The sequence below is a fragment of the Physeter macrocephalus genome, chromosome 14, assembly GCF_002837175.3.
Source record: "Physeter macrocephalus isolate SW-GA chromosome 14, ASM283717v5, whole genome shotgun sequence".
NCBI lineage: Eukaryota > Metazoa > Chordata > Mammalia > Artiodactyla > Physeteridae > Physeter > Physeter macrocephalus.
Genome location: NC_041227.1, coordinates 1363284 through 1376726, shown reverse-complemented (window position 1 = coordinate 1376726; position 13443 = coordinate 1363284). Strand labels below are relative to the sequence as shown.

Here is a 13443-nt window from a genome sequence, read left to right as displayed (position 1 = left end):
GGCTTCATGCTCAGGTGCTCCCTTCTGGAGCCCCCAGGAGCCCACCTGTGTCTTGGGGGGCAGGGTCCTGCAGCCACCTCTGTGCCACTGGCCTGCTCTGTCCAGCTGTGTGCCTGTGGGCTTACTTATCCTTCAGGTGGGGGACACTGATTCCCACCTCAGGGTAGGGTCAGGCTTGAGTGGGCTCAGCCCGGGGCTATCACCAGCGCTGGGGCTTCGCGGCGGCTGGAGACCAGCACTTGCCGTGTGGTTTGCCCACGCAGCCGTGAATGCTCCTGCGTGGAACCGTACACGGCACACGCATTTCTCTCCTCCGTGCAGGGGTTGGGGGACGGGGCAGACACAGCCCTGGCCTGCAGAGCGCCTCTTAGCGAGTGGGAGGCCAGTATCATCCTCATGGATCAGGGCCCCAGGGCCTGGCCCTGCTGGCCAGCTGTTACCAGTAGGAGGACCCTGGCAGGTTGGGGCGGGGACGGACTGCCAAACTGGTAGCTAACAGTTAAGCGGATGTCAGATGAGGGAAGTGAAAAGGGGCTGTGGGAGGATGAAGCGATGGAGGGCTGTCATTTGGTTATTGGCCCTCAGCTCCCAAACCATGCTGTCTGCTGCCCGATAATGGAGCTGGGCCCTGCAGACTTTTCTCCTCTGCCAGTTGGCATTATGTTAAACTTTGGTGGTGCCGCAGGGACGGGGTGGGGGGGCGGGAGGAGTGGGCGTGGTCTTCTTCCAGGTTCTGTGTCGGGTGGAAGCCTGGGTGAGCTGCCCTGTGTGCCCTGTGGTGGTGCAGATGGCTCACAGGCCAGTGCACCGGGGACCCAGAGGGTGGAGGGGCTCTGTGTGGGGCCTGGCGGACATTCCCTGTTGTGCTCCCACAGCCCTCCGCAGAGGCTGCCCTGTCCCTGTAATGCTCTGCAGACGGGGCTGGTTTTGATCCTGCCCTTCAGAAAGGGAGTGACTTCCCATCCCGGGGCACATTCAAGGGCCTCTTGCGTCACCTGCCCAGGCAGGTGGAAGCCCAGATGACCCCCGACCCTGCCAGCTGCACACGCCATCCTTCATTACACTTTATTCTCCGGGTGCCCTGGGACCCGCCACCCCTCCAGGTGCTGCCGTCAGCCTTCCTGCGCCCTCACTGCCCAGCACCCGTTTGTGGGACTCCACGAGGGGGCGCCCGAGACCACCGCTCAGAGCTCCACGCCCCGTCAGGAATGGGCGGCCAGGCTTGCAGCCCCTTGGGTCCAGAATGCTAGTGGAGTTGGTGGGAGGAGGGGGCACTGTCCAGGAAGGGCTGCCTGTGCACAGCAGGGGTGGGGGTGGGGCTGGGCTGGAGCTTGAGCCACCCTGGCCTCCCAGGCCCCTACTCCCTGCAAGGGAGCAGATGCTGGGCTGAGGGTGGCGGGCAAGACCATTTCCGAGATGGAGGGGTTCAGAAGACCGGCCGTCTTGGCCTTCCCAACCCCTTTGGATGTGGGCCAGGACCCAGTCCACTACGCTGCTGCTGGGGCCGTCTGCTGGCTGGCGGCGTGGGCTGTCCTGGCCGCGGGCAGTCGGGTGGGGAGCACGGCTGGGCAGGCTGGGGTGCCCCTGGCTCTCTTCCCAGCTGCTGGTGCTGGGTGAGGGGCTGCCGTCCTCGGGGTCCCTCGGGCTCCTGGCTCCCCTGGGTTCCTTATTCCTCAGGACGGCTTCTTCGAGGCTGTGGGAAGTGGACTGAGGTTAGACCAGGAGGCGCAGTAGTGGCCTTGTGTGTCCTCTTTTGCAGCAACACTGGGCTCTCACCCAGGGTCTCGGCAGTTTCTGGGAACTCAAGAGCCCCCACTTGTTCGCGACAGCAGCGGACACCGGGACAGGGTGGCCCGATTGGAGGGTGGGCCTTTGGGAATTTGGTGGAAGCACAGACCCGCTCCCCGCTGTGTGACCCTAGAGTCGGCCTGGCCCCGATGCCTCCCTTGCCACCTTGCAGAGGGTCTGGGACATTCTGGATAAGCCGAGCTCACGGGGAAACGCTCTCAGAATCCCCAGGGCATGGGCTAGGTGCTTCCATGGGCCTGCCTCTGCGGCCACAGGGAAGGGGCATCTGGTCCTTGAGACCCTTACAGGTGGGACCTGCCGAGGTGCTGGGCTTCAGGCCCGTCTCTGATGCAGAACCAGCTCGAGGTTCTAGATCAGACAGATCAGGTTGGAATCCTGACCCCATGTACCAGCTCCGTAACCCTGGGCAAGTTACCCCATCTCTGAGCCTCAGTTTCCCCATCTGTGAAACAGTGATGATTCATCCCTGGGCTGGGTCTGGGTCATGAGGCCCAAAGGCAGTAACGACTGGACGCTGTCTTGAACCGCTCCATGGGCACAAGATACAAGGGCGCTGCCCCTGGCACTGAGCCATGTGGCACAAGCTGGGCAAGGGTCCTGTTCTCACTGATCGCCCCTCTGGGCGTTGGGGCACGTGGGTGCCTGCTGGGGAGGCCCTGCCCTGGCCCGGGTGGGCGGGTGAGGGTGGGAGTGGGCTTGACTCAGTGTGGAGGGCGGGGGCGGACACGGCGCACCCCTTCGGACCGCGCCCACCAGGACAGCTTCCAAAAATTCCCAGCGGGATGTGCCACGAGATCACACAGGCGGGCTGGCCTCCTCCACCGCTCACCCGGCAAACACAGGCTGCGGTCACCTTCCCGGCAACAATGGCGCATTGTGGCGGCCACAGCCCAGCCTGCGATGCAGGCCTGCTTGGACAAACACCAGGCGGCATGCAGTATCAGCTAGCTCAGGCGTTCTAAGGCTCTCGTGGGCGCCCGGAGGCCTGGCCTGAGCTGCCACTGTGGCCGGAGTGGGAAGGGGAGGATGTCCTGATACCCGAGGCTGGAGTGGGGGGTGGGGGAAGCCCACAGGTACCCCCTTGGCAAGCACGTGAGCGGCCCCCGAGCCCCCAGAGGGAACAGACACACCCACATCCTGGGGCAGCACAAGAGGGTCCAGGAGTGCCCAGCCCGTCCCGGTGGGACTGGGAGAGGGGGAGGGGTTCAGGACCACCAGGCCTGGGGGCTGCTCGTGGCCCAGGATGCCCCTTCTCCCCTGTGACACGAAGACGATACGACCATCTCGGCTGTGTCCCTGGAATCTCACGCTAGCGCTGGTATCGCCCCCTTTCCAGAGGGAAACAGCCTGGGGGTGAAAGGCCAGCCCGCGAGGAGGAGGAAGCGGAGTCAGCGTTCACGCAGGCCCGACCCGGGTCTCTGTTACGGGGCTGCTCCGGGACAGGCTCCAGGGTTGGCTGCTGGGCTCCAAGTAGCCGAAAGGCGGGGTGGGGGCATCAGTGCTGTGGCCGCCCCACCCAGCCCTGGCCGCCCACCTTTGCTCCACTGGTCTGAGGCCCGCTTCCTCTTCTGCGGGCCGCGCCCACGCTCCTTGGCGCAGAAACCCCTGGGTCCCTCGGCTGGCGAGCTCCGCGTGGCCACCGCCTCGGTGCTCGGGTCCACCTGACGGGGTGGGGGTGTGGTCATGCTGAGGACCCTCCCCGAAGCCTGGGGCAGCCCTGGTGCAGCCCGCGAGGAGGAGGAAGCGGAGTCAGCGTTCACGCAGGCCTGACCCGGGTCTCTGTTACGGGGCTGCTCCGGGAGAGGCTCCAGGGTTGGCTGCTGGGCTCCAAGTAGCCGAAAGGCGGGGTGGGGGCATCAGTGCTGTGGCCGCCCCACCCAGCCCTGGCCGCCCACCTTTGCTCCACTGGTCTGAGGCCCGCTTCCTCTTCTGCGGGCCGCGCCCACGCTCCTTGGCGCAGAAACCCCTGGGTCCCTCGGCTGGCGAGCTCCGCGTGGCCACCGCCTCGGTGCTCGGGTCCACCTGACGGGGTGGGGGTGTGGTCATGCTGAGGACCCTCCCCGAAGCCTGGGGCAGCCCTGGTGCCCCCGCCCCCCCCCACCCCGCCGCTGTGTGGCCGGGCACCCACCTCGCTGTCCGAGGTGTCTGGCTTGTCTAGCTCGTCCGACTCTGGCTGCTCTCCTTGGGCTTTGCTGAGCTCTGCAGGACGCAGGGTGTGGGTCAGGCCAGGCCGGTGGCCTGGGAGTCTAGCGGAAGCACAGGCCTCTAAGCTGCCGTACTAGGAGCAGTGGCAACAACTCTTTAGATGAGGAAACTGAGGCACAGAGGGACCGAGGAACGTGCCCCGGGGTCGCATCCGGGCCCAGTGTCTCCAGCACCCGTACAATGACCCCACCGGCTGGGGTGTCCCCTGGCTTGGGTGCCGGGTGACGGGGAGCTCCCTACCTGCCCGGAAGCCCTAATTGTTAAGATGCTCTCCCTTCGCTGCCTGTGGTCAGAAACGTGCCCTCCCTGAGCCCCCAACTGCTTTCGGGGTCTGTAGGTGGGGGGCACCAAGTCCGAGACCCAGGGTTTGGTCGGTCGGGCCCAGGGGGCTCGGCCGGGTCCCGGGATAGGTGCCCCCCGCTGATGCTGACCACTGCACCTCCCTCCCTGCTGTGGTGCCACTTCCTGTGTTCTCACGACGCAAGTACTCATCCTCACCCGGGTGGCCGTCTCCATCAGGCCTCTGCGGGCAGGGGGGCGGTTTTGGCCTCCCTCCGTCCTCGTCTCCTGGCCCACTTGCAGAGGGCAGGCTGAGGCCTGGGAGAGGATGTGAGGGTTCCTGGGGGGAAGCAAGTAAGTGACTTGAGTTCACGTGAGGCAACTTCCCTGCCCTCGCCCGGCTTTGGGCGCAGCCTGCGGGACCCTGGCTGGGGCTGGAGGGTCGGCCGTCGTCTCCCGTGTGGTGTGACTCAGGCGGCCAGGCCCTCCCCCTGGGAACCGGCTGGTGGAAGAGAGGGAGGAGAGCAGCCCAGGGCCTCTGGGTGCTCTGGGGGGGGCGCGTGGAGGCCAGGAACAGGGCTCGGTCCCTCACCGTGGAAGTTGGAGGCTCTTCCGCCTCTGGCTCTTCGGCCCCCTTGGTGCCGTCGCTGAGTCCCTGGACCCCAGACCGTGCAGAGGGCCCCACTCCCTGGGGTGGCTTGGGGCTGGGCGCGTGGGCACCTGGGGGGCTGAGCGATCCTGGCTGGCTGGCAGGCTTGGGGGCGCCGTCCCGGCCCCGGGCCCACTCCGAGAGGTCCAGGGGCTTGTCTGTGACGTAGTCCTGTGTGGCCGAGGCCTCCTTTGCCCCGGGACTGCCTGGGCCTGCGGGCTGTGGGTGCTGCCCTCCGGGCAGGGCCGCCCCGGCCGCCCCGCCCCCGGGACCCTCTGAGTGGGGGCCGGCCGGCGGGGAGGGTGGCGCCTTCCCTGGCACCGGGGGGCCCCTCAGCCCGGCCCCGCCCGCCCGGCCCCGCGCCCACAGCTGCCGGGCCAGGAGCAGGTGCAGCGCTCCCTCCAGCCGCGGGTCCCGCGTGCCCGCCCGGGCGCCTGGCAGGCCCAGCAGACCCGCGGGCTCCTCCCAGGCCTCCGCCTCCCCGGCCTGGAGGCCCTGGGGCTGGGGGCCGCTGGGGGCCGTGGCGGGCGCCTGGGGGCCGCTGTGAGGGCTCCCACGGGCCAGGGCCAGGGGGCAGTTCAGGTGGCAGAGGCGGTCAGCCCGGAGGGAGCGCTTCGGGGACGCGCGGGGCTCGGCAGAGGGCAGAGAGGCCTGCAGGAAGCTGTGGGCGAGGGGGAGCCCGCTGACCACGGCCCACAGTCACCCGCGTTTCACACCGGGGGCCCAGGGAGGCGAGGCGAGCGCCCAGGTCACAGGTGGGTAGCGGGGAGGGGCACGCCCGGGCCCCCCGGGCAGAGTTGGCCTGGGGCCTGGGGGCTCTGAGGAGGGACGTGGCCTCCAGGGCCTCTCCCCCTCCTGGGCGTCGGCCACCTGCCCGGTGCCCTGGAGCGCCCAGCCCCCCCGTGGGCCCACTGCAGCCCGGCCCCCAGGGCCTCTCCCCCGCCGGGCCGTCGGCCACCTGCCCGGTGCCCTGGAGCGCCCAGCCCCCCCGTGGGCCCACTGCAGCCCGGCCCCCAGTCTCCTCTGAGACGCTGAGGGCGGTCTCAGACCATGGTGAGAGCCTTCGCGGGGGCTCTTCTGAGGGCGCTCTCGGTCCCCGTCTCCAACCCCCACGCCCCCCCGTCCCGCTCTGGCCATTCAAGAGATGGCCACGTGGGAACTGTGCTCCGGGCAGGATAGCTGGGAGAGCCAAGCCAGGGAAGGGGGGGGCTCCTGGAGGGATAGTGGGAGGGACTTCCCTGGGCTACTGGCCCCTTCCCCAAAGGTGGGACCAGAGCAGGAGACTGGGTGCCCGACCGAGGCTGCTCCCGCTGGTGGCGGTGCGCTGGGCCTCACCTGTCCAGAGGGAGGCCGTGCCCTCCAGGCGGGCTTGGGGGTCTGCTCCTGGGGGGTGGCAGTGGGGACGTCCCGTTGACGGAGCCCCTGTTGGCGGAGCAGGCCCGGGACCCTGGCCGCACCACGGCGATGGTCCCGTGTAGCTGGTTGGAGATGTGCTGGGGGCTCTGCACGGGGTGGATGGGTCAGCCTGGGTGGGGGTGGCTGCTGCCCTCTGCCCTTTTCTCTGTGCGACCTGGGGCAGGTCACCCACCCGCTCTGAGCCTCGCCTCCACCCACGTCACAAGGAGCTCAGGGGTCCCTGCTTGGCACAGGCCATGTGCGTGGCACATAGCAGGGCTGGCGGCTGCCAGCCTCCTGCCTCGGGCTGCCCAGGGAGAGGAAGGAGTGGGCCCTGGGTCCCTCTCCCTCACCGTGTCCGGGGCCCAGGGATCAGGCAGGTTGGTACCCGGGGAGATTTTGGCTACTGGAGACGTCCCGTACCCCACCGGCCTTTCTGTGGGAGGAGAAACAGAGGGCAGGATGGCTGGGAGGTGCTCAGAGGGGCCGGCTCAGCGCAGAGGCCTCCCCGGCCCTGGGGCTCCAGCCTCCTGGCCTCCCCCGCCCCCAGCAGACCCTCCTCCCCGTGGACCCGCACCTGCGTGGCCGCCCTCCATCTCCTCATGGCCTTCCGGTGGCTTCGCTGTGACGGCCTTCCGGGTACCCAGGGAGGGGAGCAGCAGGGGTGACGGGGGCTCTGGGGCGCCCTCCCTGAACTGGGGCTTGGCCCTGTCTCGAGAGGGGAGGCAAGGACAGGGTGGGTAAGGGAGGGCAGTGTCCCAGCGGCGATCAGAAAGGCCAGGGCGCCCTCCTGGGGACCCAGGTGACCAGGAAAGACCACCATCGTCGGCTCACACCGATGTCCCCGTGGAGCCCAGGCGTCAGAGCTGCCGTGGGTGCTGGGGCCCAGCTCCGCTTCCAGGACCTGTGCTTGCACACCAGGGGAGGTCGCATCTGCTCTGGGGAGCTGGCCTGCGGGAGCCCCTCCCCTCTGCGCCGCGTGCCCGGGCCCGTGGGCGTGCCGGGCGCCTGCTGTGCCTGAGGTGCGCAGGGTAAGGGTTGCTGGGCCCTGGTGCCTCCCTCCACTCACCCCGGGCCCCGGAGCTGCTTCACCTCCTCCTTCAAGGCATCGTTTTCCTCCTGCAGCCGGGTCAGCTCGGTTGCTGCAGAAGGCGCTGATTAGGAGGGACTGGGGAGGGGAAGCAGGGCGGGGTGGGGCCCTCACAGCCCCCAGGAGCCCCTCCTGTGCTGGCCCCAGCCCCCAGGGACCCCCCCCACCCCGGCGCCGAGGGAAAGGGGCGTGTCCTCATCGGCAGACCCTATGAGGCCTCAGGGCTCCGTAGGACCCTCCTCATCATGGGAAGGTGGGAGCTGAGGCCCCGAGAGGGCAGGGACAAACGCTGCCTGGGTAACTGACCAGTGAGGGGCATGTGGGCGCCAGCGGGGGGCTTTGCACCATTTGTCTGTGAGTTGGGGTGTGGGTGTCCCCCCCCACCGATGGCACGGCCCAGATCGCCTCTTCCCCTTTCCCCGAGACCCCTCGTCAGGCTGAGTGGGCCCTGGGGGGTCGCCGGCCCCCGCGGGAGGGATGCCCCGGGGCCGGGCTCACTGAGGAGGAAGACATGCTGCAGGCTCTGGAGCAGGGAGCTCTCGAACTCCTGCTGCTTCTTCCTGGCCAGCTCCTGGGTGACCATGCAGCGGTCGCACAGGCCGGCCCGCAGCCTGCGGGGCCGAGGGGGCGAGAGGCCGCCCTGAGCAGGGAGGCTGGGACCCGCACTGCCCCCCTCCCTGGACGAGCCCTGCCTTTCCCAAAGTGTGTTCCGTGGAAGCCCCGCCTCACGCCTACCCTGGGGGCTAAGCGCTCCCTGTGCCATTGAGTTTGGGAAGGAACCTTGAAAATGCAATCTACTTAAGGCTCTGCGATGTCCTGCGGTGGTTTAGTTTATGCCGGAGCTTCCCTAACTGGTTCTCCACAGAACCCTCCTGGGCTTCCCTGTGCGCCCTGCCCCCATCGTGAGCGTGAGCGTGAGCGTGGTGGTAGGTGCCCCCACCTGTTCTCCAGCGCCCGCAGGTTCTCCTTCAGTGCTCTCTGCTGCTCCCTGAGCTGACGGTTCTTGGCACAGAGCTCCTCTGCCCTCTGGGCGTCCCTGCGGGGGACGGGCCGCGGTGTGCGTGCTGCTCAGCCGGGGCCCCTGCGCTGCCCCGTGCCAGCCTCTCCCGTGGCCTGGGACTGCCTTGAGAAGTGGGGCCTCGCAAGGGCAATGCCAGCACGCCCAAGCGAGAGTGTTCGCGGCCTCCCTGGGGACCCTGTCTCATCCATGTGCCACCTGCAGCCTCATCTATGCAATGGGGACTTGGGGAGCCGGCCCGCGGGTCTCCAGGACTCACGACGAGTCCTCCTGTTGATAAGGATTGGTCCCGGAGGCGCCCTGCATGGACGCGGCTTGCCCAGCCCCCTGGAGGGTCCCTGTTCACTGGGGGAGGGGCTTGGACCTTGGACCAGAGACTCCCCCACCCCCCAGGCCGAGCCTCGGTGTCCGCTTCTGCATCACAGCTGGTGGCAGTTCCGGGGCCCTGGGGCTGCGGGACGTGCGCGCGAGTGGCTGGGGAACCGCTGCCCTTCCCATCCGCTGGCCCAGGGCCTGTCCTCACTCACCGGCACCTCTCTGAGTTCAGTTCCAGAAGCTTGTTCTGCAGGCCTGGAGGAGCGAGGAGAGGAGCAGAGGGTCAGGCCCAGCCGTGCTGCACCCCTGCAGCAGAGCTGGGGCATTTCCTGTCCCCGGTTGTCTGGCAGGGCCCTCTCCAGACGCCTGCTGCCTGCCTGGGTCCCCTCACTGACTCCCTGAGGCCGCCCCCTCGGCGGGCCCCCAGTCTGCACCTGCTGGCAGCTTCCGACCCCTCTCCTGGCTGCCTGGGACCCGGTCCGGGCCCAGCCTCTCCCCTCCCTGGGGTCTCTGGCTCTGGCGTCTGTCTGGAGATGGGGAAGGACCCTGATGCCGGGAGTGACCAGCTACCTGGCCAAGTCCCAAGAGGAATGTTTCTTGGGTGCTGCCAGAGTTGAAATAAAATGGGCCCTTGGGGGAGACCCCAGCAGACCCCCTCTTCCCCACCTCACTGTGGTCTGGCTCGGGCCCTAGGCTAGCCCAAGCAGCCCCTGCCCCTCTGGGTCTCCGGGGGAGGTGACCCAGGCCCTTTCGGGCTTCAGGGTGTGTGTGAAAGGTCAGAAAGGTCTCGGGAGGGTCTGGCCCGGGCACTGGAGTGAAGGGAGTGGTGTGGCTGCAGCCCTGTTGCCGGCGGGAAAATCGGACAGATGTGTCGGCCGGGCAGACCTCAGCCTGGGTGTCCTGGAGGGGAACAGAGGGGTTTCAACTCAGCGCCCCGGAAAGTTCTAGACAGGCCTCTGGAGCCTTGAGATCCCATTGCTAGTAGGGAAGTAGGTGACCTCCCTTTTGGGAGACACCGAGGTCCCCACCTTGGGAAAGGGGCCGGTCTTGGCCAGAGCTTCTCGGCTCTCTGTGACCAGGCTGGCTTTTTAGTTTTGCTCTGATGCCAGCTGACCGTTCAGGGACCACCCCTCCAGGGCTGCGATCGGGGGCGCTGGTCTGAGGCTGGGCTCCTGACCACTTGCAGCTCTGGGCTCTGGGTCAGGACTCCCCTTCTGGGCCTGGAAGGCAAGGTCCCCAGGTTTGGCGAGATTTGGAGGCGATGTGTGGGAGCCCCCCGGCCTGGCTTTGGCCCTTAGGCTGCTGTCGGGGTGAGGGTTTGTCCATCCCAAGATGCTCACCCGTGATCTCATTCTCATGGACGTCCTTCAGCCTGTTTAGCGACTCCATGAAGCTCTCCATGGCTTCCCGTGGCCCTGGCCCTGGCCCAGGCCCCTCTGTGCTCCAGGTGGAGGGGTGGGCCCTTGGCCTCTACTGCCCCTCCGTTTCCAGCCTATGGAGCAGAAAGTGTGGAGACGGTCACATTAGCTCAGGAAGGGCCCGTGGGATGTAGGGTCCAGCAGTAGCCTGGAGAGGAGGTGGATGCCGGTCTCGGTGGGCGTGGGAGTCCTGTCTTGTGGCCACCCACCGGGTCGTGTCCATACCTGAGGGGCACGTAGAGGGACGGGACATTCTCACTTCATCTCAACTCCCTAATCCGTCCTCACAGCAAAGCAAGTGCCTGAAGGCACCAGTCCCCGCTTGGCGCTGGGGCCACGGCGGTGCGTGCGACGCGTGTTGACGAGGCCCCAGACTGGAGATGCGCGTGTCTGCCCCCAGCCAGCGGGTCAGCCAGCCAGGGCGCGTTCATCCAAAGGGAGAGCCCGCTCAGTGGGGTCCAGGCGCCCGCAGTGGCATGGATGGCCCCGTGGGGCCATGGCGGGGGCTTTGGGGGCCGGCTGGGTGTTTCCCCTGCAGGAGCCGGTGACCGTGCCCAGGTGGAAGTCTACCCAGCCGCCCCTTGTGGCCTGGGCCCTTTTTCCTGCCTGTGTTTCACCTCCATGATGTGTTTGCTAAAGATCAGGAGTGTGGGGTTGAGAGCCTAAGCTGGGAGCTGGATGAACTTTGCCCGCAGTGTGACCACCGTGAGCTCTGGCCCCTCTGAGCTGCGCTTTCTTCCTTCTGGCAGTGGCCCCGGTGCCTGTCTGGTGGGCACTGGTGAGTATCCTGCGGGGTCCCAGGGGGTCCAGCTCCTCGGAGCTGGGTGTGGGGCCGGGGCTCAGCCCAGCGACAGCTTCCTCACCACGGCGCCAGGCACCACCCTCCACCAGGCGAGAGCCCCTGAGTCCTTGTGGCAGACCTCTGGTGGTGGGTACCGAGGCCACCATCGCCCACCACTGTCCAGCTCTGTGTCACCATCTGTCACAGAGCTGGGAGTCAGACGCACAGCTCACAGAGCCAGATCTGCGCAGATGCCACCAGCAAAGACCCCCGCCGTCGCTGTCTCCAGGCCAGGTGGTGGCAGCCCCCCTGTTCCCTCCTTGTCCTCGGCCTGAGGAGCCCTGGGGGTCAGCTGACCCTGAAAATGAGCGTCTGGGGTCCTGGCACTCCCGACTCCTCTGCCGGCATCCTACCCTGATCTGCCAGCAGCAGCTCCTGGTTTGCCTGCTGTACACTCCCGGAACCTGCCCCAGAACCTCACCTTGCTTTCTTTCATGGCGCCCGCCTGGCCCAAGCCACCACCCCACTGCTGGTGCACTGCTGGCTCTGCATGGGCCCCCCAGCTTCCATGTCTCTCCCCAGGAAGCACTCTCTGTACAAGCCCTGCGGACCTCTGCTCAGAGCTCCCCGCGGGAGGCCATGCCTGATCCCTCCCAGGGCCCACTGGAGGAGGGGCGTGCTCTCGCTTGCATTTCAGAGTTTGCCCCAAGACTGCAGTGTTTGCGGCAACAGTCCCCAAACTGGAAACCCTCAACCGCCTGCTGGCGAATGTCCTGCGGTGGCAGGAACGGTGCCGTCCCATGCCATTACAGTTCCCACCGCAGAGCTCAGAGTACCAGGGAAGCCTCGGCTTCCAGATGCGAGGCTGGGACCAGCGAGAGGACGGAGCGCGGTCCCGTGTCCTGTGGTGGCCACGGGAGCTGGCGGGCAGGGCCAGATGGGGTGTGCCGTGGGGGTGAGCGGCGGGAAGGTGGAGCTCCCCAAACTCATTGTAGACCTGCCTGGCTTCTGGGACACTCCCGAGCCATGGCCAGGGGAGTGGGGGAGTTGCATGACAGCTCTGTGTCGGGTGGGTGAGGGCTCTGGGAACAAGGGGAGCTTGGGAGGGTCCCCCTCCTCGAGGCTGGGAGCCAGAGGGATGTCCTGGCAGGTTAGGGGAAAGGATTGCTGCATTGCAGAGGCTGGGGGAGACCAGGGCTCGAGCGGGGTGTACGTGAGAATCTCGGCCCCACTTCCCGAACCCATCTAACCCCGATCACGTTGCAAGGAGCCCACTTTCCAGATGGGGAAACTGAGGCCCAGAGAGATCAAGTCACGCTCCCTGGCCACCCAGTGGGAAGAGGGGGTCGGGGCTTGAATTCACTCTGGCGCTGAGGATGTGCCCTCACCCGGTGGACCAGGTACGCACTCCAGGTGGCCCTGCTCTGCCGCCGGCTCTGGGGGAGGTTGGCCGGGGAGGGGCCGAGCCACTGCGCCTGAAATTCCACCCAGACCCGTCTGTCCCGCTGCTCTTCCCCACAGAGCCAGAGCCTGCTGCCTGCCGCGGCATGTGGGCAGGGCCAATGCTCGTAAAGGAGCCGCTCCGGGGAGCCTGCAGTGCCCCTGGGGCTGGGAGAGGCTCTGTGGACACCAGGTGTGAGTGAGAGACCAGCACCGTTCCTTATCCCGATGCTGTGGTGTGGAGGCCCCGTTGGTAAAGGTCCAGGGCGCCCTCTGTCCCCCATACCCTGGCTCCTCTCTGTATCCAAACCATCCCAAACACCCAGGGCCCCGCCTGGCTGCCCCTCTCGGGGTCTCTGATGGACAGGGGGAGACACCCTCCTGCATGGCGGGCAGGGAAGCAGCATGGACGCGGGTCCTGGGCAGGATGTGCAAGCGGCTGGGGGCACAGCTGGAAGGGACGCATCCTGCCGGGAGCCCCGCGTTTCCCAGGGAGGACCGGGGCCATCCAGCCCCTGGTGACAGTGCCATGGGGGTGGTGTGACTTCCCCGGGCAGGCAGGTGACCGAAGGGCGTTTGGCCTGTGAAGTGGACGGTCTCCTGGGGCAGCCCCTGTCCCAGCCCCACCCTCGGTGTGGGGAGGGTCCAAGGAAGCTGCAGGAGGAGGAGGGAGGCGGGTCCCCGCCCGAGGTGAATGTGGTGGCTGTGAGTAAGAAGGATCCCCGCTGTAGAAGCGCACAGGGTCTCCTGCCAGGGGTTGGGGGCCCAGCCGCCCCGCTGGCTGTGCTGTGTGTGCCAGGTGTGCAGCGCCGCCGGGTGGGGCGCTGGGGCTTCAGGGAGCTCCAGGCAGAGGGCTGTCCCCCAGGCCTGGGGTGGGGCTGCAGTGGTGCTAGGATGAGGGAGCAGGCCCGTGGGGCGGGGCTCCGGGCTGCTGCCTCCGGGCCGGGGGTGGGGTGACGGGGGTGGGGGTGGGGGGCTGCGTACAGGGGAGGGCGGCCCGAGTTGCCGGCTGGGGTGGGGGTGGGCCTGGGGGCAGAGGCCTGA

At 67.6% G+C, this 13443-nt stretch overlaps 1 protein-coding gene across 1 annotated transcript; it reads right to left on the bottom strand.

Annotated features, from left to right (window-relative positions):
- Window positions 1–1057: 1057 nt before the first annotated feature.
- Window positions 1058–10245, bottom strand: RBBP8NL (RBBP8 N-terminal like). Its single transcript, XM_055090704.1, has 14 exons — window positions 10101–10245; window positions 8973–9015; window positions 8368–8463; window positions 7926–8038; window positions 7407–7479; window positions 6915–7045; window positions 6691–6773; window positions 6278–6444; window positions 4886–5603; window positions 4513–4633; window positions 3938–4008; window positions 3705–3831; window positions 3344–3470; window positions 1058–1693 (listed from the first exon to the last, which is right to left on the bottom strand). Exons 1-14 carry the CDS (start codon window positions 10159–10161, stop codon window positions 1066–1068), a joined length of 2559 nt encoding a protein of 852 aa, XP_054946679.1. The 5' UTR covers window positions 10162–10245; the 3' UTR covers window positions 1058–1065.
- Between the last annotated feature and the right edge of the window lie 3198 nt (window positions 10246–13443).

Coding starts and splice junctions, on each gene's coding strand:
- RBBP8NL (XM_055090704.1), bottom strand. CDS start 10,161: ATGGAGAGCTTCATGGAGTCGCTAAACAGGCTGAAGGACGTCCATGAG. Junction 5,604..6,277: donor CACGGCCTCCCTCTGGACAG/GTGAGGCCCAGC, acceptor CCTCGCCCACAG/CTTCCTGCAGGCCTCTCTGC. Junction 4,009..4,512: donor TGATGGAGACGGCCACCCGG/GTGAGGATGAGT, acceptor TGCGTCCTGCAG/AGCTCAGCAAAGCCCAAGGA.